Genomic DNA, 27,802 nt, shown 5'->3' with positions numbered 1-27,802 from the left:
CCACACTGCCAGGCCGCTGCCCATCACCTCACACCCAAGCTGAGGCAGTAGGCTCCACACTGCTTCCCCACCCGCATGTGCCTTATCATCCCACAGAGCTTCAGCCCTTCAATATTCTTGTCACAAAAACATGTCTCACCTGCCCAGACTGCAGTGGCCATACGGGGGGCTGTTGGGTCCTGGGGAAATGTCCTGACCCCAGAACTTGGACACTCAGGGTAAGCTGCCTTCAGAGGAGAGAATAGTACAGGAAGCCTGGGGGCCCTTTGGAACAAAGGAGACCAGAGCGCCAGCTGTCCTCTATTCAGACTCTTCTCATCCTCCTCCCCACCCCTCCCTACAGCTGCTGATGCAGCCGTGCGGTTCCCATGTGCACTGGCACTGGCACTGGCACTGGCACTCAAGGGATGATCAGGGCTCTCAGGAGTAGCTACTTCCCCTCTCTTGTAGTGCCCACCATATGAAGCTTCCACAGAGAGAGGTCTCATGCCTTTCCTCTTAAAGACGTGCAGTCATGCTTAGACTGTGAGCTCCCTGCCCACTGGTCCTCCCCAGTCCTACCTGCCTGGCTGCTCCAGCAGAGCAGGGCATACACTGAAGTAGAGGGTCTGTAAGCCTGCTCAAGAACTCCACAGGCAACCTGGGAACAGCACACTTCTCCCAGGCATAGTTAGGCATTAAACTTGGGGATCAGAGGACAAGCCTGCAGGCTAGATCTCATATACCCAGGACTTAATTGTGCTGCTTAGAGGCACAGAGGAGAGATTTGTGAATGAATCTTGGGAGGTGAGGGAGTCCATGTGGGCAGAATTAAAAGGAGAATGCAGTTGGGTCTGGGTGGAGAGCACTCACAGAGCGCCCTTCCCCTCACAGGGAAGCCATGCTTTGTCCAGGGTGGGATCATGGGCAGGATTGCGGGTGAGCTCAGCTAGTTTGGGCTGCTGCTGGTGGCCAGACGCTGATAGGAGAGCTGCAAGGCAAAGGAAGAGAGAGAAGAACAAAACTGACTCCTGTCTGTCAGACTGTGAACCCCAGACTTCTCTTCCCTGAGGGACATACATTTTGGCTTGGGGGTGCTGCTTCTACTCCTTCCTGGTGGTTTTCCCCAGAAACCTGAGAATTGACCCTTGAATTCTTCCAAGACAGTTCTCATGTTCACCTTTGTGGAGTGTGAATTCAGACTTATTCAACACAGCCCTACTCAGCCTTGCTCATCCAACTGCCTCTGCTGTGGGGGAGAATAAGGAGGCCCCCGAAAGCTCCAGGATCTCATCCATTGCCTGAGATATCCAAGTGCTTATTATGATCAATTAAAGCTGGTCATAAGTTCTAAAAATTACCAGCAAGATGATCCCTTAAGGAATGTAGATTGTCTGAATGAATTAAAAAAAAAAAAAAAAAAAACACAACGCCACCCAACTCAAATATATGTGTTTTCAAGAAACCTATTTAACTCACAAAAATTCTCATAGACTCAAGATAAAGGGGTGGAAATGCAAATGGAAACCAAAGCAAGCAGGAGTAGCTATTCTCATATCAGACATCATAGACTTTAAATCCACAATGGAAAAAAAAAAAACAAAGATGGTCACTACATAATGATAAAAAGATTAACTCAACAAGAAAATGCAAGCATACTAAATATATATGCACTTAAAACAGGAACTTCTCTATTCATGAAACAAATTCTACAAGATCAAAAGAAAGAAACACCAACATCGTAATAGTCAGGGATTTCAACACTTCACCAATAGAATTAGACAGATCACCAAGGCAAAAAATCAACAAAGAGAACTTGGACTTAAATTGGACTCTAGAACAAACGGACCTAACAGACATTTACAGAATATTCTACCCCCAAGTTGCAAAATATACATACTTGTCATCAGGACTTGGGATAATTTCCAAGACAGATCATATGTTAGGTCACAAAAAACTTACAACAAATTTAGACAAATCAAAGTCATACCATGTAACTTCTCAGACCACAGTGGAATAAAATTAGAAATAAAGTCCAAGAGGAATTCTAAAACTACACATAATACATGGAAATTAACCTGCTTCTGAATGGTCCCTGAATTAATAATGAAATCAAGATATGAATAAAAATAATTTTCAAATTGAACAACAATGACAACATAAGCTTCCAACTTCTATGGGATATAGTAACAGTTTTGCTAAAGGGGAAAGCCATAACTTTAAATACTTGTGTCAAAAAGAAAGATCACAAGATAACAACCCTGTGTCACATGTCAAAGAAGTAGAACAAACCAAACCCAAACCTAGCAGAAAAAAAAGAAATAACAAAGCTCAGAGCAGAACTAAATTAAATGGCACACACCCCCAAACTACAAAGGACCAACAAAACAAAAGTTGGTTCTGTAAAAAGATAAATAAAATTTATAGACCAAGAGCTAGATTAACCAGAATATACAAACAAACAAACTAGCAAAAAAAAAAAAAAAAAAAGAAAGAAAGAAAAAGAAAAGAAAAAAGAAAAAGAAACAAACAAAAAGATGACACCATTAAAAACTGGGCAGAAGACATGAACAGAGTTTTTTTTCAAAAGAAGACAGATAAATGGCTAACAGACATAGAAAAAAAATGCTCAACATCATTAATCACTAGGAAAATTAAAATTTAAATCATAATGAGATATCACTATACCTCTATACGATGGGCCATTATTAAAAAATAAAAAGATGTAGGTATGGATGCTGTGAAAAAAGAATATTTAGATATTACTGTATTATTAAATCAATAATAATAAATTAAAATATGTATCCCTATATGTGTGTATATGTATGCACACACATGCATATCCTATTGGTTCTATTTCTCTGGAGAACTCTAATCCAATTGTTCTCATTCTTCTATAATTTTCCTCAATGTTTAATACACACACTTAGTAAAGATAAAAGGTAACCAGCACATTACACTCCTTCCCCAAATTCAAAGACCTTGACAATTTTTCACTGACTACTTGTCCCATTTCCCATGGCTCTTGGACTGTGATTTACACCACCAGCTCATCTAGTTCTCAAGCCTTTGAACTTGAACTGCCTTCTCATGTTTTCTGGGTCTCCAGCTGGTGGCAGACTGTGGGACTCCTCAGCCTCCATAATCATATGACCAGTTCCTCATAAAAAATCTCCTTTTAGATCTAGATCTCTCTCTCTCTCCTTTGTATCTATGTATCTATCTGTCATTTATGTATGTATGTATATGTATGTATTATCTATTTATCTATCTCTGTCATCTATGTATCTATATCTATCTATGTATCTGTCATCTATGTATGTTTGTACGTATGTATTATCTATTTATCTATCTCTATCATCTATGTATCTCTATCTATCTATCTATCTATCTATCTATCTATCTATCTATCTATCTATCTGTCATCTATCTATCCCATCTCCTACTAATTCTGTTTCCCTGGAAAACTGTCACTAATACAGGCAGTATATATTTTTCTCAATTTTGAATACTCATTCCTAGTAAAGAGTTAACTAAACACTGAGACAAACTGAAAAAGGAGATTCAAAATTAGAGAATATTAAGCAACATTGTGTGTGAGAGAGAGAGTAAGAGAGACAGAAAGTTTCAGACGATGACAGTGACTCCAAGGTGAAGAAGAGGGACAGAACAAAGAGGAAATCTTTAGTTGCCAAAGGAAGTAAAAGTGTGATTCGTTTTTTTTTTTTTTTTTAAATGCAAGATACCTAGAAAAGTTGAGAACTGCCTAAATTTTCCACATCAAAGTATATACACCAAGCTAGCACATTTCATTGACTTAGAGAAAGGAAGGAGAGAGGGATGAAAGGAAGGAAAATGACATTTCATGTTAGGCAAGCAATGTGTAATGACTGCTGTGAGACAAATCTTCATTATCTTTAAGAACATGAACTATAGACTTCATCCCACATTAGCCTTCTCTTGTGTGATATACCAGATTGAAGTGTACAGTGTCTAAGACCTTTACAGTGGAAAGGGGCAGGGAGGGCCAAATATCCCAAGGCCACTAACATGTGCTTATTGTCTAACGTGGCCATTCCAAGGATCCAACAGCATATGAAATCTAGTCGTTCACCAACTTGTGAAATCTGATCTGGTAGATAATGTAGGTTTCATGTTCACCTATGACCTGGAAATATTTTTAAGAGGTTTATTTCTTAATTCTCTTTTGTTTTAGAGCCTTTTTATTGGATCAAAGCAATTAACACTAGTAAACAAAATGACTGGATCTCATTACCCAATTTTCTAAAAAGTGACATATTTCCTTTCTCTTTTTCCTTGCATCTGCCTCATTTAGGAGTTCTAAATGAGATGTTATTTTAGAGATTGCAAGGATAACTGAGCATAGGAAAGCTTCTGTGGTGATTATGCCTCTATATTTCTGGATGAAAGTATAGTAGACTGCCTTCCCCAATATGACTGTGCACCATAATGTTTTTGGAAAAACAAATGTTTATAGTTCTTTCCTCATCCACCACTAATAGAAAAATAATATTTTTCATAATATTTACATTCTTAAAGTTATATTTCATCCTGAGATTTAAAGAAATTATCTAAGCAAAACAAGTAGCTGTTAATCCTTACATAAGAATAATACATTACATGCTTAAATGGTATGCAGTCTCCTCCTCCTTAAATGGTATGCAGTCTCCTCCTCCTTAAATGGTATGCTTATAAAGGGCCAACATTCGTGCTCACCCATATTTTCCTTTTAATTCCATTCTTGATTATCTCTGTGTGTTTATAAATAAGTAGACTTACAGACATTTTAAAAAGTGAAGTTGTTTTTAAAATGCTGTCTCAATTTTGCTTACAGGTCTACCATTTGTTTCTAAGGACATTTTTAATGTTTTTGTTATTGTTCTCAAGTTATCTCACCTCCATTTTCTTCACAGTGGTAATTGGTTGTGTTATTGCTTGTGTAATTGGTCTTTTTTATTTCCTCCTGAAAATCCCCGTTTTGTTTCTTTGTTTTTTCTTTTTAATTTATTGAAAACATTCTTCCTTCTCTGTTAGACCCAAATGAGTATTTTTTTTATTGCTATTCATTGAATTCTTTCATAGGAAAAGAATAAACAATTTCATCCCTCTATGTCTACCTGTAGCTTCAGCAATAATAGCAGATCTTATGTTTATGGGAAATTATCCCATCTAGTTAATTGCTCAACTTAATATTTGCCAAATGTATTTGTAAAACTATATTATAATAACTTATTCAAGTTAAAGCATTATATAGTCTGTTCATGAAATATATCCCAACGAACTTTCTCGGACAAATCATCCCTCTTTACATTTTCTGATAACCATGAAATAAATCAATGATTCCCTTTAGCATGTATCTTGTCATTCTCCAAGCATTTAATTATTTTTACATGGTTAATGAAATAGATAAGGAATAATATTAATAGGAGGCATGCTGCAATGCATTACAACTCACCAAAGCGCTATGTTGAGGAGGGATAGCCTACCATGGATAAGCATCACTGGTAACGAGCAGTAGGCACACATTTCATGTCAGCATAAAAATTAGAGCTTCCTAAGCATAAAGTGATGTGCATTAAATTTAAGTAAAATTAAATAGCTCTTTAACATAAAATGTTAGAAGAAATTTATAAAGATGAAACATTGGCAGTAGCAAAATTTGTATTGGTACAAAAGATTGGAAATAGCATGAAAAGTATCAATTATAATGAAATTCACTCATTCATTCATTCATTCAGAGTGCCTACTCTTTGCCAGGCTCTGTGCTGAAGCTGAAAATGATCACCCAATAAACCAGGTTAAATGAAAATGGTGAAATTGGAAATTAGGGTCTTTAAACTAACAGAAAATTACCTATAAAAAATGGATTAAAATTTAGTTTAAATTTGAAAAATAGGTTCATTCCAAAAGGATAATTGAGCATAGAAAAGCTTTTGCAATCATCATGCCACGATTTTGTATACGAAGTAAATAGAACATATGGCATTATTAGAGCTCATTCCAGAAAGCCAAAATCAGTAGTAATTGCTCATAGAATATGGTGCTTTCATTATGAACACAGAAATGACCTCCTAAGATTGTGATAAATATCTCTAATATTCCTGAAATCCAAGGGAGTATTCTTGTCTAGTACTAAACCAAAAAGAATATTCATCTGTTTGTTTAAAATCATTATTTATGTGTATTCCATTCATAAATGTCCAATCAGGTTTTCCCTCCAAAAATTCTAGTTCTTTGTGAGATTCTGTGTGAAACAAAAGGAGTAAGTTATGGTTCTGAGCATTTTAACTCACAAACTCACAGCATGCTTCCCATGAGGTTTTTTATTTTTAACATAAAATAGCGTTAACAAAATTTATTACACAACTTATATACAAAATGTCGTCCTACATATAAGGAATGAAAATTGCCACTATTGAAAATATTCAAATGTGATAAACCTTGGAATCCTAAAACTCTAAAATACTGGTTCCAAATGTCTTTCAACAAAGACAAAGTTTAGGAGTTTTTCAATTAATGAAAATTGTATAAATAATTTAGAAGCCTATGATCTGAAGTCCTTTGCTACATTGGAATGGAATTTTTATTATCAAACCTCATATATAATCAACTTGTGTGTGATTACAGTGATGTTCATTGTCAGGGCATTTTTTTTTTATTTTTTACGGATGATAGTTGGAAGAAATGGTGATCAATTTCCCTGCCCAGCGTGTTCTGTTTGCCTGTTTTTATTTTGTGAGTTGGTGGCACAAACCTGTTTGCTGCTATCATTTCAAGACCCTGACAGGTAAACAGTAGATGACTGGATAAGAGTTCTGTTATGATAACAAAATGGTTAGGATTTATTTTGGATAAAATTTAAAAGAAGCCTTCAAATATAATTCAAAACAAATTCACTAACTTACGAGGATTTTCCAGCTCTCACTTCAATTTGAAAAATTTAGTTTAGGTAATCAAAAATGTTGACCTCCACTCTCCGCACACACATATTATTTATTTCTTACCCGTTTTGTTGCTTCATGTGCAAGATCCTTGGCTTCTCTGGCAACTTTCTCAGCTTCATCGATATAGTCCTTAATATTGCTGTAAGCTTTGAAGGCTGCCGTGGCATTGAAGGAGATATTTTTAGCCTCGTCCAGAATTCTGTTGAAATGACCCCCAAAAATAAAATGTGAGAGCACTCCGTGGTATTACAGTGAAGAACATCCTTGTTGTAACACACAGGGCTTTCAAATGATCATGGTCAATCTAATTACAATAATTCCATATCATAGTGAGATACATACTTACTATATCGTGTCATAGTTTTCAATTTAAACTCGTATTTCTAAATAATTCAGCTGTAAAATACATACCTAAAATACAAACATATCTTAAATACCCATAGCATCCCCCCTACAGGCCTCTGTAACTATATGGACCAGGCAAGTGTGTGCAGAGAGATGGTCCTTTACATTATTTGTGGAGCAGGCTACAGGTTTCAGAGCATTTGTTACACAGGCTTGGAATTAATTTCACACGATTTCTCCAGGGTAGGTGCACTTCCTAGGAGCATAAATGAATCTCAGATGAAATGACTTGCTGCAGGTCAGTTGACCAACACGCCCCTAATTAAGGACTTGGAGCCTGGGTCTGCCAACTTCTACTTTACTGTTTCATCTATAGCCCTTCACTCTAATGTGGCAAAAGTTCGTTACAAAATTAATCGTGCATACATATAATGCCCAAGGTCTTCACAAATTAATATTAACTAGGAGAATATAGCTTTGCAGGTGGTGTAGATTTCTTTGGGAAACATATTCTTGGGGCTAACAGCATTTCTGTTATTATGACAATTGAAAAATTGTAGGGGAAGTATACCAGTTATACCTAGAGGGCTGTTTATAAGTCAAATATCCCCTGCCCTCTTCCCCCTCCCTCTTCTGGCCCATGTAATAATCCCAGCTAGAGTAGGCTGCTATTCCACAGGGGAGTATTTAAGTGTCTCCCTGGAGTTGAAAAGAGAAAAAAAGATTTAAAGGCTAGCATGTGACACATTTTCAAAAGGTATCCTTTTAACGATAAATTGTTTGATTGCCTTAGAAATATAAAAGTGAAATTTGAAGCAGAATGTGTTTATACCTATATTATTTAAAATGCTAATAAGGCAACTGCTGTGCTTTCTAATAAAAAAACAGAAGATATTTTTTCTAACTGTAGCCTAGGGCTGTGTTCACTCCCTACCAAGCCGTATTTGAACCGACTTTTAACTCACACTTTTGATGCTGCTCCAGTAGAGCTCAGCCCAGCCTCTCCTAATTAGGCCCTTCCATAGAAAGGCCATGCAGCTAGTATGCTCATAATTACAGAAATCAAGATCTAAAAGTGATTCTTTACCACTGCTGCTAGTAAAACCCTTGAACAAGTGTCAAAATAACAAATGTCTCCAACAAATGACATACCCATCGAGGACTGCAGATGAGTCATTCAGCTGAGCCGCATGGCTCTCAGCCTGGGACACCTTCTCAGCAAGCTTCCGGTCCTTTATTTCTTGGGAGAGGTCGTCTATTTTACCTTTAAGCTCCTCAGACATAGGAGGCAATTTAGTTTGAATGTCTTCAACATACTGACATGTAGAGAAGAGAGGGCGTTTTGAGCAAGTGGATCTAAACCTCCTTATTGACTAACTTCCCTATGAGACACGATTATACACACTGAGGTTTTTTTTTTTTTATGAACCATCAAATTTACCAGAATAGTAACAAGACCATTGAGAATAAACCATTATTTAATAAAAGAGGTTAGAAAATTGATGAGGATAACTTATACCACGAAGAACCTATCTTTCAAAAAAATACTATTTCATAGGTATAAATGCATAACTGATCATCGCTAGGAACTTTAGATCATTTGCATTTCAATTACCAAACATCACTCTGTGTAAGGCAGTAGATGTTGAGCGCTTCTTTACAGATTTACATTTTTCTCTTAACTAATGTTATATAAATATTGAAGCAGATTGTAAGTGCTGCTCTAGGAAAAAGAAATGTCCTCATCACTGTGGAATAAAAACAGATTTGTGTTCCGTGTGTGACTACCTTCGCACAAACATTCATGTCATTGGACTGGACATGTAACACCACCAACAGGTAGGCAGTGCTACAACGGAGTAATGCAAAGATAACTTTACCTCCTTGAGGAAACTAATATTAGTATTTGCTCATATTACTGGTATTTCTCATTGGTTTCCATTTGTTAGAGCCTACGTCATTCTCATCTCTTTTAACTTTGGGTTCTACCAAACACTCACGTCTATGACTGAGTCCATTTCCGCTACAAGACGGTTGGCCTCGTCCAGTATGTCATTGCCCTCCTTTAAAGTGTTCTCAATTTGTCTCTTGCCACTTGCAACAGCCTCCTTCTTCTCCTGCAATATGAGATGAACAAGACATCAAAATCCCATTGGGGTGAAACCCAATCAAGTTCTTGCATTCCCGACTTTGCTGTGCTGTACAAACAGAAGCGTCACCAAAGCGGCACATCATCCTGGTGCTGTATACTAGCTGAGAAGGATGCAAACACCCAGCTACTCAGTCCTCCCAGAATTACTCTATTTAGAGCCCTGTACAAGTAATTTCTCCTTCCTATTATGACAAGGTCATCCAAGCAAAGAAAAGTTGTGTGATGATAGCGAAGGAATTAAAACGTTTTAAAAGCAGATAGAACATCCATTTTTTAACTAAAATATAAGTGCCAAATATTTATTACTGGACATGTGGGAGGACACTGAATTACATGGAACTCCATACTGAATTCCAGAATCTATGTACAAATGAGGACTTTGTGAGCATCTACACAGATGTATTCAATGAGAGTTCTGTGAACTTTAAAAAGTGGGATTTTTAAGAGAACTTAGGAGAAGTAACTTACAAGAAAAAAATAGAAACCATAATAGGGAATAATAAATCTACTGGGTTATTTCCTAAAAAGAGAGTAGATTCTAATTTTTCTTTGGAACTTATAGCTTGTCTCAAACTATGTGAAACTCATTCTTGGCCCAGAAGAGGAAAATCGATGACAGAAATATTGCTATTTGGAGCATACTTTTGCCTATTTTATTCTTTATATTTCTGACTCATTCTCTTCCAATCACCATTTTGCCATTAGGTTTATCTAATCAGTTCTGATTTTAAGCTTGGACCACTTATGTTTTTATATAAATAATAATGCCAATTTAGATTCACTTAGATCTCAACATGTGCCAGGCAGTTTATAGGTTTCTCCTTCTATTATAGCTAGCTCTATGTGCCCTGTGTTCATCACCTTTTAAATGAGTATGGAGTTTAAGTACTGTGGTCTGAATGTTTGTGCCCCATCACATTCCTATGCTAGAATCCTAACTCCCAGGGTGATAGTCTTAGGAACTAGGGCCTTTGGAAGATCATTAGGTAAATGAGGCAGAAACCTCATAAATGGGCCATTATACAAGAGACCAGAGGTGTTCATTCACCCTTCCTTTAGGTGAGCACACAATGAAAAGGTGGTGTCTATAAACCAGAAAGTGGGTGCTCACCATACACCAAATTTACCATCACCTTGAACTTGAATTTCTCAGCCTCCAGAACTATGAGAAATAAATTTTGATTGTTTATAAGCCACCCAATTGTTGGTATTTTATTATAGCAGCTTAATGAACTATAAAATTAAATGATTTACCACAGGTCACATAGTACAGTATAGTTTAGATTTATACCTTATCTACCTGATAGATCTTGGGTCCTAGGCAAGGAAAATGTTGGTGCTCCTATTATAGGAATTACATTGCTTATTTGCACTGGGATAGCACTAATTCATGCCCTTTTTTCCTTCTGTTCACCTGCCTCTATGGTATGTGGCCGGGCATGTGTGTCTGGCGCTGCCTCTGAGCCTTCCTCCCGCAGTCCTCCTCCCATGTGCTCTGCCCAGTCGGGCTTGCTTCCTCTCTCCATGCTCTGCTCCTGGTCACTTCTCTGGCCACCTATCTAAAACAGCACCCACTCCTATCCAAATCATTCCTGTATACTAGGGCACAGTGGTTAAAAGTTACATTCAGGCTGGGATCCCATTCTGCTCACTCACAAGCTTGGAAACCTTGAATATGTAATTTAGCTCATGTACGGTGGTTAGTCGTTCAATATTCAAAGTGTGGCCCATTCTCCAACAGCGTGGGCATCACCTGGAAACTTGTTAGCCATACACAATCTCAATCCCTTCTCAGGAACTTCTGACTCGATCTACATTTTAACTAGAAAGCCAGGTGTCTGATAAACACAGTAAAATTAGAGAAAAATGGGCTTAGGACATTTCTGGGCAAACAGTTAATGCTGTAATTGTTAATTACTATAATTAACTTATTTTGTTCTTCTTCTTAGCACTTTTATCTGAATTATATTCAGATAATTTATTCACATTTACATTCACATTCACATTTATCTGAATTATATTCTATAGAGTGGCCAGAAAGTATACGGATGCAGATAATACTATTTAATTTTTTTATAGATTGAGCCAACTCAACAACATTTTCTGGGACTTGCTAAAAGCACAGATTATTTAATGAAAATCGGAGATACCCCAGCATCACAGATGCACATACAGGGACCCATGGAAAGGCACAGCCTGTTGGCCTATACCTTGCTGATGAAGGACAAGACAATGATTATATTATGCAATATCTTGGAACTTATCTCCTATTACTTATCAATAAACCATTTATTATGCACGTAGCTTCCAGATATTATGGCCACATTATATGCTTGTTTGTTGGTTTAGTGACTATCTCCTTTACTACAACAAACTTCATAAAAATAGTCTTATATACTATTATCTCTAGTACCTAGAAGAATTCTCTCGATAAGTATTTTTTGAATAAATAAATGAAAAGAGAGTCCATTCTTGGGACCTGTGCTGGTGACATTTGGCTTATCTGGCTACTCCCATCACTGACTAATTTAGAGAAAGTTTTGATATGTCATTGGCTCTTCCCAGGCAACAAATGTAGGGGCAGTCCTGACGTTCCTGCTTACAAGTCTTATCTTTTACATAATTGGCAACTTTTAGCCCTTGGCTTTCGTATGAACTAATTTAGTGTACAGCATACACAGAAACCCAAGAGTCTGTTTTTCTACCATGGCTTGTTCGTATTAATGAGTCAAGGTAATTTAAGATCCCATCCCAGTGGAAGGGAGGAGAAAATTTTCATGTGTGTTAAGTGAAGAGCTATACATGTTTTTGTTTCAAGAAAAGAGTGAACTAGAACCTTTTGTAAAAGCTCTAATTGAATTGCTTTCAGAAGTCAATTGTCGTGCCAAGATCAAAATGTAGAAACGATGATCAAGAGGTTAAGGAGATTTTAGAAGTGGGTAATTTTCAGAGTAGGAAATGATGGAATGTAGCTTTGAACTGAGGAAAGATGAAAATTTGGAGCTCCCAAATATTGATAAAGATACAGAGATAACTTTTTTGTGTGTTTATTAAATTTCTTCATTGAAATAAATCAGTTTTGCCTTGTCCCAGACCCTGTTCTCTCCTATGGGAATGCGTGAGGAATAAGACATTTTCCTCCTGGTTTGTTTGAAGGAAGGAGAAAATGGAGACAAATTAATAGAGAATATATATTTAAGTGATGATGAGATAAATGCTGTAAAAACAAATAAAGAGAAGGAATGGATACTGGATGCCATAGGATATAAAATGCCTAAAGTAGGAAGCTTAGAGTGATTAAGGAACAAAGAGAAGGCTTAAGTGTAACAAAAATTATTCTTCAAATGGATAGCATAAGCATAATCATTAAATGATTCTGTTTGTATATCAAGATTAATTATACTATTTCTACCTGTAACTTACTTAATTGCATCTTAATTTATTCCAGAGTTCTGCAAGTTGAATGCTTTTTTGTTTGTTCTTTTATTTGTTTGTTTTCCTGTGTGTGGTGGCTTCTTCAGGAATCCGCAAAGACTGTCTTTCTGTCTATTCTTTACGTAATGACGTATTCTTTACTCTCTTTGCGCTTCCTTCTTTCACAAGGTTAAGATGGTAGCCTTCAGCACAGATGGTTCAATACACATCCCTTTGGGTCCTTTGCTTCATTGAAATGCTCTTCTCCTGTCTTTGTCTCCATGAGGTCCCAGTTCCCTTAATCCCTCTCTCCATCTCTGGAAATGCCCTTCTAAGCCTGTTCCCTTCTAGAAGGTTCCAACTAAAACCTTCTAAGATCTAGCTCCACATAATTTCCAGAACCACCTCGTCTGCAAACTTTTAAACATTTCCTGAGCTCTCCTCACACTTCCTGAGCTCTGTGTTCCTGTTCCTGCTGCTCCGTCCTCTCTTTTAACTCCCCTCAATTTTTACCATGATGCCACCATTTTTGTGAATCTTTTGCTGACTCTCCAAGTCAATATTATCACCATATCACACATATGAAAGGTTAATATCTAAATTTTTAAGCAAAGTGTAAATTCTTTGAGGCCAGGAATCATTCCTACTTATCTTTACATACCCTGGTTATCAATAGCACCTTGATACAGTAGGTCCCTGACTGACTTTTAAATATTATCCCAGCTACTTTCCTAGCCTAATATCACCCTATTTTCCAATACAAAACCAATTCTCCAATTTACATACACTACTCAAAAATTCCCCCAAATGTTATTTTAATCCAGGACTCCAATATTTCAATTGCCTCCCTTAGATTTCAGGATAAAACCATATTCCGTAGCTTAGTCTCTCAGTGCAATTCTCTTATGACTGAAGGCGTGAAGTCTGCCCGCCTTTATCTATGGCTTTCTATCCTTCCACTCATTCACCTGTAGTCTTCATTCCAGTCATATCCAATCAATGACTTTCCTACCAAAATGCCTTTTTTCCTCTATGCCTTTGGCTATGTTTTCCTCTCCTTTTGGAATGTTCACCCTTTTCTTCTCCTATGAATAGTGCTTACCTTTTAAGACCTAGCACAAGGGTCATGGATTCTGCAAAGCCCTTCCTAAATCCAGGGGTTATTTGGATGCCCTCCTTTGTGTACCTCCATGCTGGTGTACCACGTATACATATAGTGGTTTGCTTGTGTGTACCTCCCACTAAATGTATGCTACTTGAAGTCAGCAGAGATAGTGTCTTATGGTTTATATCTGTGAACTGAAACAAAATCTTTACCCCCCCACCTGACTCAATGGCCCTCCTCTTATTGGGGGACCCCAGAAATACCCTAAAGCTGACTTGCTGGCCATGAGAAGGTCTTTCTCATGCCCCATTTCTTCTTCGAGATATTTTTTCCAACTCATTAACAAGGCTGAGGCTAAACAAAATAAAGATCAAACCACTCCTGCAGGCCATCAATTTACTCAACAGAAAATGTGAGTTTTGGTTAAGTGTCCATTTGCTTGTCTCTGATTAACAGGCATCCTTATGTTAAGTTAAAACATTCCATGCCTTTAGACAAAGCTTCATTCCTTTAACGAATTACAAATCATAAGAATTTTTAAGCCTACCTACAACCTCTAAGATTCCCTCTCCCTTCAGAAATGTCCCATCTTTGGGGGCCAAATCAATATATGTTCTCCATATATTTTCTTAAGGTCTTATGTGTAATTCCTGTCTCCATGAATGTACAAACCAAACTGTAACCCACTTTCCACGGATACATTTTCTCAGGACCTCTCAAGGCCAGGTGCTCCAGGATGGTCACACACATTTGGTTTCAAATGAACCTCTTTAAACTATTTTACAGAATTGTGGAATTGTATGTGTGTATGTGTGTGTTTCCCATAAAAATATCAGTGGTACTAAAACTTCAGGCTGCATCTGTATTATTGAAGGAATTTGAAAACAGTTTTCTGGGCCCCACTCTCAGAGTTGCTGAGTTGATAGTGCTGGGACGGGGCCTGATAATCTACATTTTTAATAAGTTTCTAAGAGCTACTTGACTAGCATGAGCATTTGATATACTCACTGTCTGTGGGCAGCACACCTCCTGAACATGGTAGGGGTTTGATAAACATTTTTAATAATAAAGTTACACACTTACCATACTAACATACATTAAAAAAAATTGAGTTAGGTCTCAATCGAGTTAGGCATCTTCTTCACAGACACAGGCATAATCGTGCCATTTATTTAAAAACAGCTCACTATTCATTCAAATGGGTACAATGTATCAGTTGATCTCAAACATGTATGGGCATCAGATTAACCCAAGGAGAGTTTCCAAATATGGACCCCGGAATGAACCCCTGACGAGCCTACTCAGACTGTCTGGGAGGGAGCCTCCCAGGAGCTGTTTAACAAGCTCTTCAGGTGATTTTGTTGTTGTTGTTCAGCCTGTCTGGTGTTCACCTTGCAACTTTAAATTAGGTTGCTTAGACTTAAGCAACCTTAAATAATCTATGCTTTTTTTCATGTAATGTCATTCATTTATCTATTTTGTCCAGTAAGTTTTTAAGAGGCCTTTAGTTAAGCACAGCATACAAAATGAAAATACAAAAAGAACTGCTTAGAACTTCAATACTGGCTCGGCGCCTGTGGCTCAAGCGGCTAAGGTGCCAGCCACATACACCTAAGGTGGCGGGTTCGTATCCCCAGCCCGGGCCCGCCAAACAACAATGATGGCTGCAACCAAAAAATGGCCAGGCGTTGTGGCGGGCACCTGTAGTCCCAGCTACTTGGGAGGCTGAGGCAGGAGACTCGCTTGAGCCCAGGAGTTGGAGGTTGCTGTGAGCGTGATGCCATGGCACTCTACCCAGGGGGATAGCTTGAAGCTCCTTCCTAAAAAAAAAAAAAGAACTTCAATACTGATTATATACACTCCAGGTATTTGTTGATGGCTCCCGGTTTTAAACTTCGCTAAAAGCTAAAGGCACGATTTACTGTGCTACATAACTCTTACTGAAATACTTCTCAGATGCTTCATTACGCTTTCCACGCAGGTGATTTTAATTTCTGGAACTGTTGCTGTAAAATGAAGAGGTGCACTCTGGGGAAGTCACACGGCTGGTACGTCACTGAGCCGGGGGCCCAGCAGCCAGCTTCACGAACAGCGCTTTCTCTGGAATACTGCTGCATGTCAGTAAGGTCCAAACTGGTTCAGATGAGGTGCAACAGTTCAGAAAAAAGTGAACCTTTTTGGTCTTCTACTAGAATGACAAGCCTAAATCCCAGAAAAGGGGCCCCCTTTTTAAAATTTAATGCTAGTTTTTAAAATTTAATGCACCCTTTTACTTCTTCTTCCAAAGGAAAATGGAGGAAAATGAGTGGATAAAAATTATCCTTGTTTGTTTTATTCAACTATCATTGCCATTCGACAAACATTTCTGAGAACATAATATATGTCAGAGAATGTTGGGTTATTGTTGAAGGTGAAAGGACGCATTAGAAGAGATATAACCCATCTCTGCTGCTGGCTTCAGGTCTGCTGGAATCAGGTGCTTTGAAAACAGCAAAGGTAGGTCTGTTTCTGGGGAGAAAGTTTGTTTTTTAAATACCAAATACAGGTGTGTGTTGTCCAATGTGCTGAGCGTACTCCTAGGAAAGGGATCATTTGCCATACTAAGACTAAGGGATAAAATGAAAAATAAAGACAGAAAAAATGTAATGGAGGGATCTGTTTTAGTTCTAGACCTATCAGCTCCTGGAAAAAGCCAGAGACTGCCCACAATTTCTAGAGGAGAGAATTACCTCGTTTGTGAGGGGAAAGGGGCAAATAACCCAGGTCTGCTCTGTTCACACTGATCCCTTTTAAGACTCCATGTACACATTACAAAGAGTAAAGGAGAATCAAAGTTTTCTCAAGCTCTCATCTCTCTCTTTGAAAATGGAGGGAACTTCTAGGATTTTTGGTGGTGGATTAGGCTGGGTAAACTGGAGAATCATGTGGTATTAGTATTTGAAAATACCTTATATGCTCAGACGAGTATAATGTCCTCCTTGTTGAGTTGGGGAGGCTGATGCTTACAGATGTTCACTGACTTGATCAATTTGTAGTTTAGTCGGTGGTACAGTTATTATTGAAACCCAGGTTCCCTGACTCCCAATAAAGAGCTTCTTCCACTGTTCTTAAAGATCTTCAATATTTAAATTACTTAAATTTTTTTTGGTCAGAAATGGTTACGAAGGGCAAATAGCAACAACAACAGTCATTCCCTGTTCTGCTGCTTAGAAGTCTTCATCCAGCGCAGTCCTTCCTGATCTTGGTGAATGGGCATCAGCTTGGTTGGTCCAGCCATGCTCACCATGGCCCCCTCCCTGAGATTGTGATGAAAGTACCCCCAGGCTTACCTCCAAAGCTGTCATGTTCTTCTGGTTGGACGCAGACAAGCGATTGGCTTCTCTGATTTTATCCGTGGCTTCTCTCAATAGGTCCCAAGCATCATCGAGTTTGTTTTTGTAGTCAGCCAGTTTCTCCTGGAGAGCCTTCTCCTTGTCTTCATTTTTCTCCCTGGGCTCTCCAAACAACTTTTTGACCTTCTTCAGAAGGCTTTCCGCAGCTCTGCAAAACCCCCAGCCCAATCACACACAGTAAGCACATGTCACTGCCTCAAGGTTCCTTGGTATTAAACTGTGTTATAGACATGCTAAGGGGTGAATGGATACCTTAGAATGGATACCTAAGAAAACCTGCAGATGCACTACATACTAAATCAAGGTAAAAACTTGTCTGTGCAGCTGGCAAGACTACTGAAAATTAAAGCAAAAAAGATTTAAAAATCATTTACATGTATTAGTAAGACAACAATTTATATTGGAAAAGGTCTCATGTTATTCTCAAAGTGTGGCTGATGAAATGAGTCTGATGATTCACTTCACACATCTAAACAACGAAACCTACCACTGTCACCAGAATGACACATTTGGTGAATGTGGGGCATGTATATTTGAATGTAAGGGATAAATACTGATACGCTTGCTTAGGACCTGTGAGCAGAATGCTATGGTCTTGCCATGCCAGTATAATTTCATTATTTTGGTTTCCGAAATCCTTTTTTCTCCCACTGACTGATCTTTGAGTTTCTTGGGTTTAACTTACCTACTTATCTAAAAGTGACAATATCTCAGCCCTTAAGAATGGCTGAATACTTGAAAAAAAACAGCAGTTCTCACACTAACATGCACCAGAATCTCCTGAAGGGCTTGTTAAAACACAGATTGCGGGTCCCATCCCCAAAGCTTTTCACTCAGGAGGTCTGGGAAGGTTTTGGTAATTTGCATTTTTAACTAGTTCTTGGGTATTGCTGATATTACTGGTTTAGTATATATAGTGTTCTTTAAGTATTAATAACACTATCACCTTTAAGTTAGCTGCCCATGAATGTAAAAATGTATCTATTTTACTGAGTGTGTCATCATAAATGTTCTTTCGCACTGGTGAAATGCTAAATCACTTTTCACAGCCCTCAAATTCCCAACCCTTATTTCAAAGTATTAAGTGTTTATTATTTGATAACTCTTCCTTTCAGCATTTCTTAAGATGATAAAATGTATAGGCTGACCTATACATAGAGGGTAACATTGTAACTTTATCTATCTCAAGGTATTTTTATTAAAGCAAAAGTTTACAGATAGTTTAGAAGTCTCTAATGCAGGTGATAAATAAAGCAAGCCCATTAGCCTACAGAAGGGATAGAACCAGATAGGGTCACTGATGTGAATATTTACATAAGTAAGCATATGCTTTCGATTCATTTTAGGGCAAGATAAAGTATAAATAAATTAGTAAATGAAAAAAAATAAATAGCAAACCTCTCCAGGTCGGACAAACAGAGTATCTTTTACTCACATGTGTGATGGCAATTAAGAAAACTGCAGATTATTTGGCAATCTCAGTTCCCCAAATGAAAAAGTGGCAGACGATCTACTCACACCAGCTCATCCTCTGCAACTTCCTTTTGTGGATCTAGATTTTTCTGTCTCAGTTCTTTCATCATCTGATCAATCTCCTTCTGAAGCCCTTGCAAATTTCTCTCAAAGTCTTTGTCTTGCACTCCTAGAGTTTCATTTAGTTTTATAGCTTTTTCATTTACAGCTGCAGGGGGTAAAACAAATTTTGTAAATTAGGGAACAAAAAATGCCATGTTCATACAGGGCATTCAGCATCTGCTCTTTCCCACCATTTCCCAATGAAATGTATTTTGCCACGAGTGTTCCTGCTGGGAGACAGAGAGGCAGGCAAGACAGGAAGAATTCAGTAACAAACAGGAAAATGTGACAGATTTCTCTGGATTATATTTCTTGGGGGGGGGGGGGGACACAGTAATGAAAGCCCGGCATTTCTCACTTCGAAAGGAACAAAACACAAACAATGAATGAAGTGGGTCAAACCCTATTCTGGTGAGAGGCAAAAAATTCAATGTACAGCGTAACGCTTGGAAGCTGAAAACACAAGGTCTGCATTGCTGATCAGAGTTGTATTCGGTCAACTTTAAAATACTGAGTATGGAAATCCTCTCAGTGATGAGATCTCAGAAAAGAACCCGAACTTGCATTTCCACACTGTTCTCCTGAGTTCATGTTTTGGAAAAGAAATGAGGAAAAGAGCAGTGGTCTAGGGACAAGGGTTATAAATTAGGCTTCAAAGATACCTCCCAGCAACAGCAGCCGTCGAAAGACCTGTGTTTATTATGCATTAAATGGGGTTTCAAACTGTGCTCTTTGGAATCTTAGTGTTCTCTGGGTGCTTCAGGTACTACAAATGATGTCTGCTCTGCCAAGAATTTGCTTTATAGGCTGGTGTTCTGGGCAAGATTTCATCTGAGGAAAGAATTCTTTGTCAAATAAAAGTTTGAAAAACTGGTGAACTGAAACATTTATAGAGTTCTACTATTAGTTTTAGACTAAAGTTTCCTGGAATGTGTTCCATGGGACATTTATTTAGTGAGTGGAAGAGAGATGCTTTCTCCAACTCTTCTCTGCTGAATACATATTTCTACAATACTACATATGACAACTTTTAGCATGAGGTGTCTGAGATGGCCAACAGACTGCTTTTCTATTCAAGGGTGCATCTGAAGATTTCTTTAAGACATAAAGAATCCTGCAAATACATTTCTGTTCTTGGAGAGATTTTTCTGGTTTACACTGCTCAGAGCTCTGGTAACAGGTAGACAGGGGCCAGCAGAGGGTCCAGAGTGTGGTGTGAAATGGTGGATTAGTACAGTGATCCTGAAATGGGTCCCTGTAAGCAGAATCCATATCATCTTGGAGTATGTTAGAAATGCAGATTCTCAGGCTTTGCCACATACCTGCTGACTCAGAAATTCTGGGCATGGGGACCATCAAGCCCCCAAGAAGTATCTGCTACATACTAGGTTTGGGAAACACTGGACCAGTAGAAGAAATTGTTTCAGTCCCTACGCTTTCCACAAGACATCTTTATAATACTCTTTTATCATAAATGTCTTTGGTCAAACAGGTGGTGCAGTCAGTACCTTATTTCTGACAGCCATTGGTATAGATTGGATGTTTATGTTCCCCCAAGTCTTATATTAAAACCCAATTCCCAATGCAATGTTGTTAAGAGCTGGAGCTTTGGGGAGGAGATTAAATTATGAGGGTAGGAACCGTCGCTCCTCCTGCCACGTGAGGTTATGGGGAGAAGACAGGCAGCTGAGAACCAGGAAGCCGCTCCTCACCACACCTCCAACCTGCCCACACCTGACCTGGAACGCAGTCTACAGGAGTGTGATTACCACATTTCAGCTACTGTAAGCCACCTCGTCTGCATGAGTTTTGTTATAGCGACCCACACGGCTAAGAAAGCCATAAATTAATGTGTAGAAAAATGTGAATCAGACATTTCAAAGAGCAAACGTGGCCATTCCTGACCCTGTGCTGGAATTTGTGCTCAGGTGTGATATTCCTAGAAGTTAGTGAGAGTGGCTCTGAGTCCACTGCCTAACACTTTGTACCTTGACTTATGCCAAACAACCTTCCACTGTTGCTAATAAAATATCACCCAGGCTAGGCCACGTGTGTTACGATACCAGAGTGACCATGGGCTGATCTATTTGAAAGCTCCCTGGTCTAGGGAACTATGTGGGAAGCATGTTAGACTGCCAATGATTAAATGTAAGAACTTTCTGCTTAGATTTCAAGAAAAGCGTACTGTGTTTGGTGATCCTTAGGTTTTAGCCCCATTCCTCAGTCTGACTGCATGACTGCTATACCGTTGATTTTAACTGATTGTAGTATGTAACTACTGACAGCATTTGTAGTCACTGGTTTATTTAATAAAAGTGATCATCCTACTTCCTAGCCTGCCAAAGCTGTATGTTTTCCCTTTATTAAATAAATTTATGTATTTACATATTCACTTTTATATACATGTATGTATGGGACCATGTGTATAATATATATTATATATGTATTATGTGTGTGTTATATATATTATGCTTAAAAAAATTGTCTTTTGAAATTTGATCTACTTTAGGCCCTGGGCCCAGGAAGTTTTGAGGAAGGGACGAATGAGAGAATCCCACTATTTATTCCTCTCGTGGTCCGGTCTCAAAGCGAAACTTGTGCAGAGAAGAATTGGGTGGAAAAAGAATGACAGCCAAGAAAAGGCAAAGCCAAAGAGAGTTGTTTCTTTTGGAATGCACACATCATTTCCTTTAAATTAAAATAATGGGCAAACTAGAAGAATTATTAGGGTACATAAAACAGCTTCAGTAAAATGATGGTGTATTAACAAAGAAAGCATCATTTTAATAGAAGGGGTTTAAGTGCTCTGGTGCTTGTATAGATGGATTTGGAACCTCTCTGAGTACTTTTAAACTAAAGATGAATGTGTTAATTTTTCATTCAAAGGTATATATTATCACTTCAGTATATTTTCTTTTCTACACTATTTAAGATAATTGTAAAATAAATATATCTTTTGAATTTATTCATTTATTTCTACTTTATTTCAAGTGGAGATTTAAGGTAATTTTCAAATATTTTTAAAATGAGATCAAATTACCATAAAAGGAAATGAGAATAAAGGTAATAAGTTTTTTTTTTTTTTTTTGAGACAGAGACTTATTATGTCACCCTTGGTAGAGTACTGTGGTGTCACAGCTCACAGCAACCTCAAACTCTTGAGCTTAAGTGATTCTCTTGCCTCAGCCTCCCAAGTAGCTGGGATTACAGGTGCCCACCACAACACCTGATTATTTTGTTGCTGTTGCTGTTGTTGTTGTTGTTGCAGGCCTGGGCTGGGTTTGAACCCATCAGCCTCGGTGTAGGTGACCAGTGCCCTACTCACTGAGCTACGGGCTCCACTCAAAGTAATAAAAATTACTTTAAATCAGGGAAAGAAGAACTAGACAGAAAAGTTCATCATCAAGTTCAATGTAGTACATCGTATGTCTAGCCCTAAACATGTTAGCGGCCAGTGCACATAAGTGTATCAGGACAGAGAAAGGGTGTTCTTAAGTGACATAATAGTATCTGTAAAAGAAAAAAGAAATTAATTCCTCAGGACTATTTTTCATACAAAATCTGAAAACACAAATCCTATGATGGGTTAATTTATCAAGCATGAAAAACGCTGCCTTGACCTGAAAAACAGGAAGAAAGGATGCCTATGTGTGGCATTAATTAAGTCCTATCATATATCGTGACATGAAAACTAAACACTCATTAATTCTAGTAATGTATAGAATAAATACAGTTTATTCATGATCTAATCAGGAGTCACAGCACCGTAGATTCTATACAATTACAGTGAGATAAGAAACCCTTAGATAAATAGAAGTTGATTATCTACGAAGAGGCCATAACTTACAATGAAGATTAGATAAGTCTAATATCTACCTAAACATAAAACTGAAATACACAAATGTGAGCCCTCAGCATTCACTTCCGTTACAGCAATTTATTGCAAATAACACAGTGTAAAAGTAGTGGTGATTATATCCTGTTACTATAGTTTTGAGGGGGAAACTAGGTGTGGATGTTGTATAACTAACACACAGCTTTCGGTGAGCCCTTCTTTTCTCTCTCACTCTCTTTCTTTCTTTCTTCCACTCTCTCCTGATCTGAACTGCCAAAAATATAGTGTAGCTCTTATGAACTTTCATTAAAATTTAAACTGTTGGGTGTGGTGGCTCACACCTGTGATCCTAGCACGCTGGGAAACTGAGGCAGGATGATTCCTTGAGCTCAGGAGTTTCAGACCAGCCTGAGCAAGAGCCAGACTCCATCTCTTCTAAAAACAATTGAAAAAAAGCTAGCCGAGTGTGGTGGCAGGCTTCTGTTATTCCAGCTACTCTGCAGGTTGAGGCAAGAGGATTCCTTGTGCCCAAGAGTTGGAGGCTGCTGTGAGCTATGATGCCACAGCACCCTACCTAAGGAGACAGAGTGAGACTTTGTCTCAAAAACAAATAAATAAATAAATTTAAAGAGTTGGGTGAATTTTACCAAATAGAGCCTGCTGGCAAAGGTGAGTAGTGTTCCTATTTTCCTCAGGTACAATTATCCCACAGTGAACTTGAATTAGAAAAAAGTACTCCATCTTCATAGACACAAGCAGACTACTCGATCAGGGCATGATTCAGAGATACCTTTGGTGATAGAGAACCTTTTTCTCTGGTGGGTAAACCATGGCTGTAGATGGTGAGTCATATCTGGGTTAAATGTCATTTCTACTCTGTCCCCTGGTAGTGCCTTTATGTAGTGCACAAACTGTACACAAGGGCCCTTGGTACAGGGTGAGGTTGGGGGGATATCCATACTGGCCAATGGGGAAACTGTAAATATGCTTTTCTCTGTGTGGGAGATACAGAGAAGTCTGACAGCTCTGATGCTGGAGTCTATTAAACATGGATTAGCGTTTATTCTCACGTATTCAGACAGTAGAACCTCCACAGTTGATCACTGCCCTACACCTCCCTAAGTTGAGGAGGATCATTAATGAATAGATGTTCACTAATTTTCTCAGACCAGACATGCACCACGTGTACATATTGGTACAGCGGGCCAAGGTCCTTATGTTGACCATCTCTGTATGTTAACCAGTTTGTTTCAGTCCCTTGGGCAGTCAACTTACTTACAGAGGTTCTACTGTATTTGATGGAAATGATTTGAAAATGAGTCTCCAGAATAGGGTGTTGAGTGTTTGAGACTCCAGGTGGAAAGAAAAGGAAAGTTTCTGGAGTGTTGACTAGTGACTCTGGGGTCCACACACAGTAAGGCTGCTCTGCCTGCAATGGGCTTTGTTTCTACTGGTGCTGTTTGTGGGTGTTATTATTGTTTGTGTCGTTTCTAGTTCTGAGGACAAAAAGAGGTGTAGATAGAGGGGAGAACTTCAAGTCGCATACATAGAAAATAACACACAACAACTTCATCTGGCAGATCATAAACCACAGTGAGTTAACTGAGATTTTTCCAGAAGTATTTTTTCTTTCAGATCCTCATATGCTTTGCCTCAGATCAGGCCACAGATTAAAACTCTGGTGCTTCTTGCAATAGAGAATCTCCAGGAGTTTCTGTCTCTTTTTAGCCAGTGATGCCTAGGGATCATCAGTCAGAATCTGCCTCGAAGTTTATTTCATAGCCTTATTTATTTGACTATATTACAAAGTATCTAGAATGCATAATATTGCAGAGCGACAAAAATGTTTTACTTTTTGAAGCACAAAAAGCCTTCACTTTTTCCTACTTTCTAAACATGCGCACGTGTTTGTTAGGTTGTGAATAGTTAATTAAGAACTAGGGGGGTGGGGGAGGGGATTATCTGTTTTAAGAGTTTCTCGTTTGGGCTTTTGCCAAAAAATGGCTTCCATTTTAATTCTCAGTCGTATTGGTAGATGCCAAGATCTAAGTCCTAGAGAACTGTGGTAAAGTAGCCAATGCAGATCCCAAGCAACAGATGTTCATGAAAAACCAGCACTAAATATTTGAAAGTCATTTTGAGAAACGAAAGAGCTGCTCTAATGTACCAAGTGGAATGATCAAATTAGCTTTTTAAAACATTAAAAATCTTTTAAATAGCCTCGAATATAAACAGTAGCAAAGCAGAAGTTTCCAACTGAAGCTATTTAATCATCATAGCATTCCTTAAGAATTTACTGTCGCTCTGTGCTCATAATCACTAATGCACTGACTGTTGGCACTAATTTAACATCGTAGGTTGTAGGTCCTCGGCAGATAATGACCTTGAATGTCTTAACCAAAATACGCTTTGAGACTCAGCTCTTGAATTTAGAAACGTCAGCTCTTAGAAGAGAAATTCCAGTCTTATGTAACCTTTCTCACCGTTTTTCTGTTGGGAGAGATCATTATTACAACATGATTTTTCTGATACCTTCGGCGTCCCGGGCAAGATCCTTCATGAATTCTCCTAAGGACTTTGCTCTTGCGTTGGTCCTCTCAGCATCTTGTCCAGTTTGCTCGCCATCTGCTGTCACTTTGGTAGCCTAATGATCCAAATTTGGGAAAAGCCTAATTAATAGAGGCAATGAAGCTACAGCTAGCTAAGCTCCCACTGGCTACATTTTCTTTCAGATATTACTTTGAGCCAAAGGCAATCGATGAATTATTGATCAGCTGTACTGGAAATGACGCCCTGTGCGCAAGTATACAATTAAACTTTATTACTTCTTCCATTAAATGGAAATCAAAGAGCTGTATTTGGTCTTTTTTAAATCGTCATTATATGCGATGGCAAAGGAGAAGCGATAAAGCCCAATTATTTTGGAAACATCTTTAAGGCACTGTTGCCAAAAGTCCGTAATGGAATCTTCAGCCTCCACATGTTGCAGTTTCGTCCATATTTTATTTACTGAAAGAGCGTGGAGTGTAGCAATGATCTCTAGAGGGAGGAACAGGCAGTCTGTCTCAATAAGCTTGATCCAATGGATTTGGTTTAGATCAATACGTTAATTAAAGAAACAAAAGGGGGAAATGCTTAGCCACTCAGTAGTGAGTGCTTGTTTTATAACACTTTAAAGATGCCAGTAAAACGTTAAGGGAGAATAAATGCCCATTTATCTTACATGACATCACTGGAAAGAGAGCTGTGAATCATATACCATTGTCAACAAAATGAAACAGAACCCCCGAAACAGCCCCATGTCCCAGAGCATATCCTCATACAAATTTGCCTTTATTCACATTGAAAATACCATATGACATAGTGGAATGCATGTAATGGGTGTTCACGATTAGGATATACTATGTTTAGTCAAATAAAAATGGTATGTGTAACATTCAACGTTTCTTTAGAAACTACAAGCACCCTGAAATAGGTTTATATTTCATTTTTCTATGTATATGCATATGGTAATAATATGTCTTCTTCTCTTTTACTAAAAAGATGTGGACAATCTAACTACAGATAATAAAACAGGGAATCACAAACGGTCTCAATATAATTTTGAGTAAGGTCCAAGTTGGCAGAGTATTAACACTCTACAATCTTGTACCAGAGTGCCTGCATACTAAGCATGACCAGAGAATTAATTTTTTTAATGTACATAAGTGGATTTTAAATAGAACTAAATGTCTGGCCAGCACTGAACATGGTTAAGAGATGCTACAGGAATTGTACTGTATTTTGTGATTTCCCAAGGGCAGTAAAAGGTTTAATTCATGAGAGTTTTCAAGGTTTTGCATAAAAGGTAGAATATAATGTCCAACTATTTTCATCTAATTTCTCCACTTCTAAGTGTTAACAGCATAAATAGAAGGCTGAAAGGATAAGAATCCATTTGAAAATTTATTTAAAAATTTCTTCTTTATAGTTTGTAGTCTATATAGGATGATTTGAGGAGGATTAATGAGTATTTTCTTACAGTCCGGATTTACTCTTCTAAAATATTAATCGTGGAATTATTTTCACTTTTAGACTTTTAAAAATTCCTTTTGGAAACAAACTATGTGCAGGCCCTAAGTTATTGAAATCCCTGCTTTTTTGGAGAGCATTGCAATTATGTCCTACTAATTTTCTTAGACCTGATTCTCCGTATATATTTGCATTCAAGGCTCAGATGCATCTAGCGACTTTCAACACACATATTTTTTTTTAAATGCTACTTCTGAATGATTAGCTAAGTTCAACTACTTAAGATGTGAACCACCTAAACTTCTTCAGTTGTTTTTTAATCTGAACTTGACTGTGCTCCATGATTAACACTCCTGTTTTTGCACATCACAGAGCACCATAATAAGAAACTTTATTAACTTCATGGTCATCTTCTAATATCTTGAGAATTAATGTAACAACATCAGCATTGCTTACTATACAGAAAATGTAATTATGATTTGAACAGAAAATGTATTGTTTGCTTTATCAATATCTTTTCTATATTACCAAAGGTTTATAATTTACATTCGTATTCCATCATGAAGTGAACCAATTCTTATTAATAACTCAAAGCATCTGTTTTAAAGCAAGTATTTATGGATACCGTAGCTCTTGTAAACTCAGGATAATCAAGACAGTATTAATCCTCTTGGCTTTTCCTGCTCACCTATCGCATTGATGTGGTCATGAGCGATCGTCATCATGAACAAACATTTTATTCTTAGTACTGATTATATGACTAATTCAATGTTATGATGTCAAGAATCCTATGCACCCTGTGATGAGAAACCAGTTCAAAAATTCATCACTAATACCCTATCCAATCAACCTTCCTGGCTCCCTTTAAGTACATTAAATATGACAAACTCTCGCCCTCTTAGGGCCTTCTGGTATCCTGTTGTTTTCACCTGCATTGAGCTTCTTCTCAATACTGTCAGAGACTGGGTTCTTGTCATCCATCAGATTTCAATTTAGCTATTTCTTCTCAGTGCGGCCATTCCCAGGGTA

At 38.0% G+C, this 27,802-nt stretch overlaps 1 protein-coding gene across 2 annotated transcripts in view; it reads right to left on the bottom strand.

Moving 5' to 3' along the window:
- The window catches only part of LAMA2 (laminin subunit alpha 2), a 614,120-nt gene that overhangs the window by 110,856 nt on the left and 475,462 nt on the right, over positions 1 to 27,802 (bottom strand). For both annotated transcript variants that reach the window (XM_003781659.1, XM_003781660.1), the window contains exons 35-40: positions 25,295 to 25,406; positions 18,871 to 19,033; positions 17,290 to 17,500; positions 9,290 to 9,406; positions 8,442 to 8,605; positions 7,005 to 7,143 (exon numbers count right to left, since the gene is read on the bottom strand). In XM_003781659.1, coding sequence (XP_003781707.1) covers positions 7,005 to 7,143; positions 8,442 to 8,605; positions 9,290 to 9,406; positions 17,290 to 17,500; positions 18,871 to 19,033; positions 25,295 to 25,406 — 906 coding nt within the window. The remainder of the gene's footprint in view (positions 1 to 7,004; positions 7,144 to 8,441; positions 8,606 to 9,289; positions 9,407 to 17,289; positions 17,501 to 18,870; positions 19,034 to 25,294; positions 25,407 to 27,802) is intronic.

Source organism: Otolemur garnettii, unplaced genomic scaffold (assembly GCF_000181295.1).
Source record: "Otolemur garnettii isolate 467f Iridium unplaced genomic scaffold, OtoGar3 scaffold00002, whole genome shotgun sequence".
In the NCBI taxonomy this organism is placed as follows: domain Eukaryota; kingdom Metazoa; phylum Chordata; class Mammalia; order Primates; family Galagidae; genus Otolemur; species Otolemur garnettii.
Note: the sequence above shows the minus strand (reverse complement) of the source record. Positions and strands in the feature narration are given on the sequence as shown.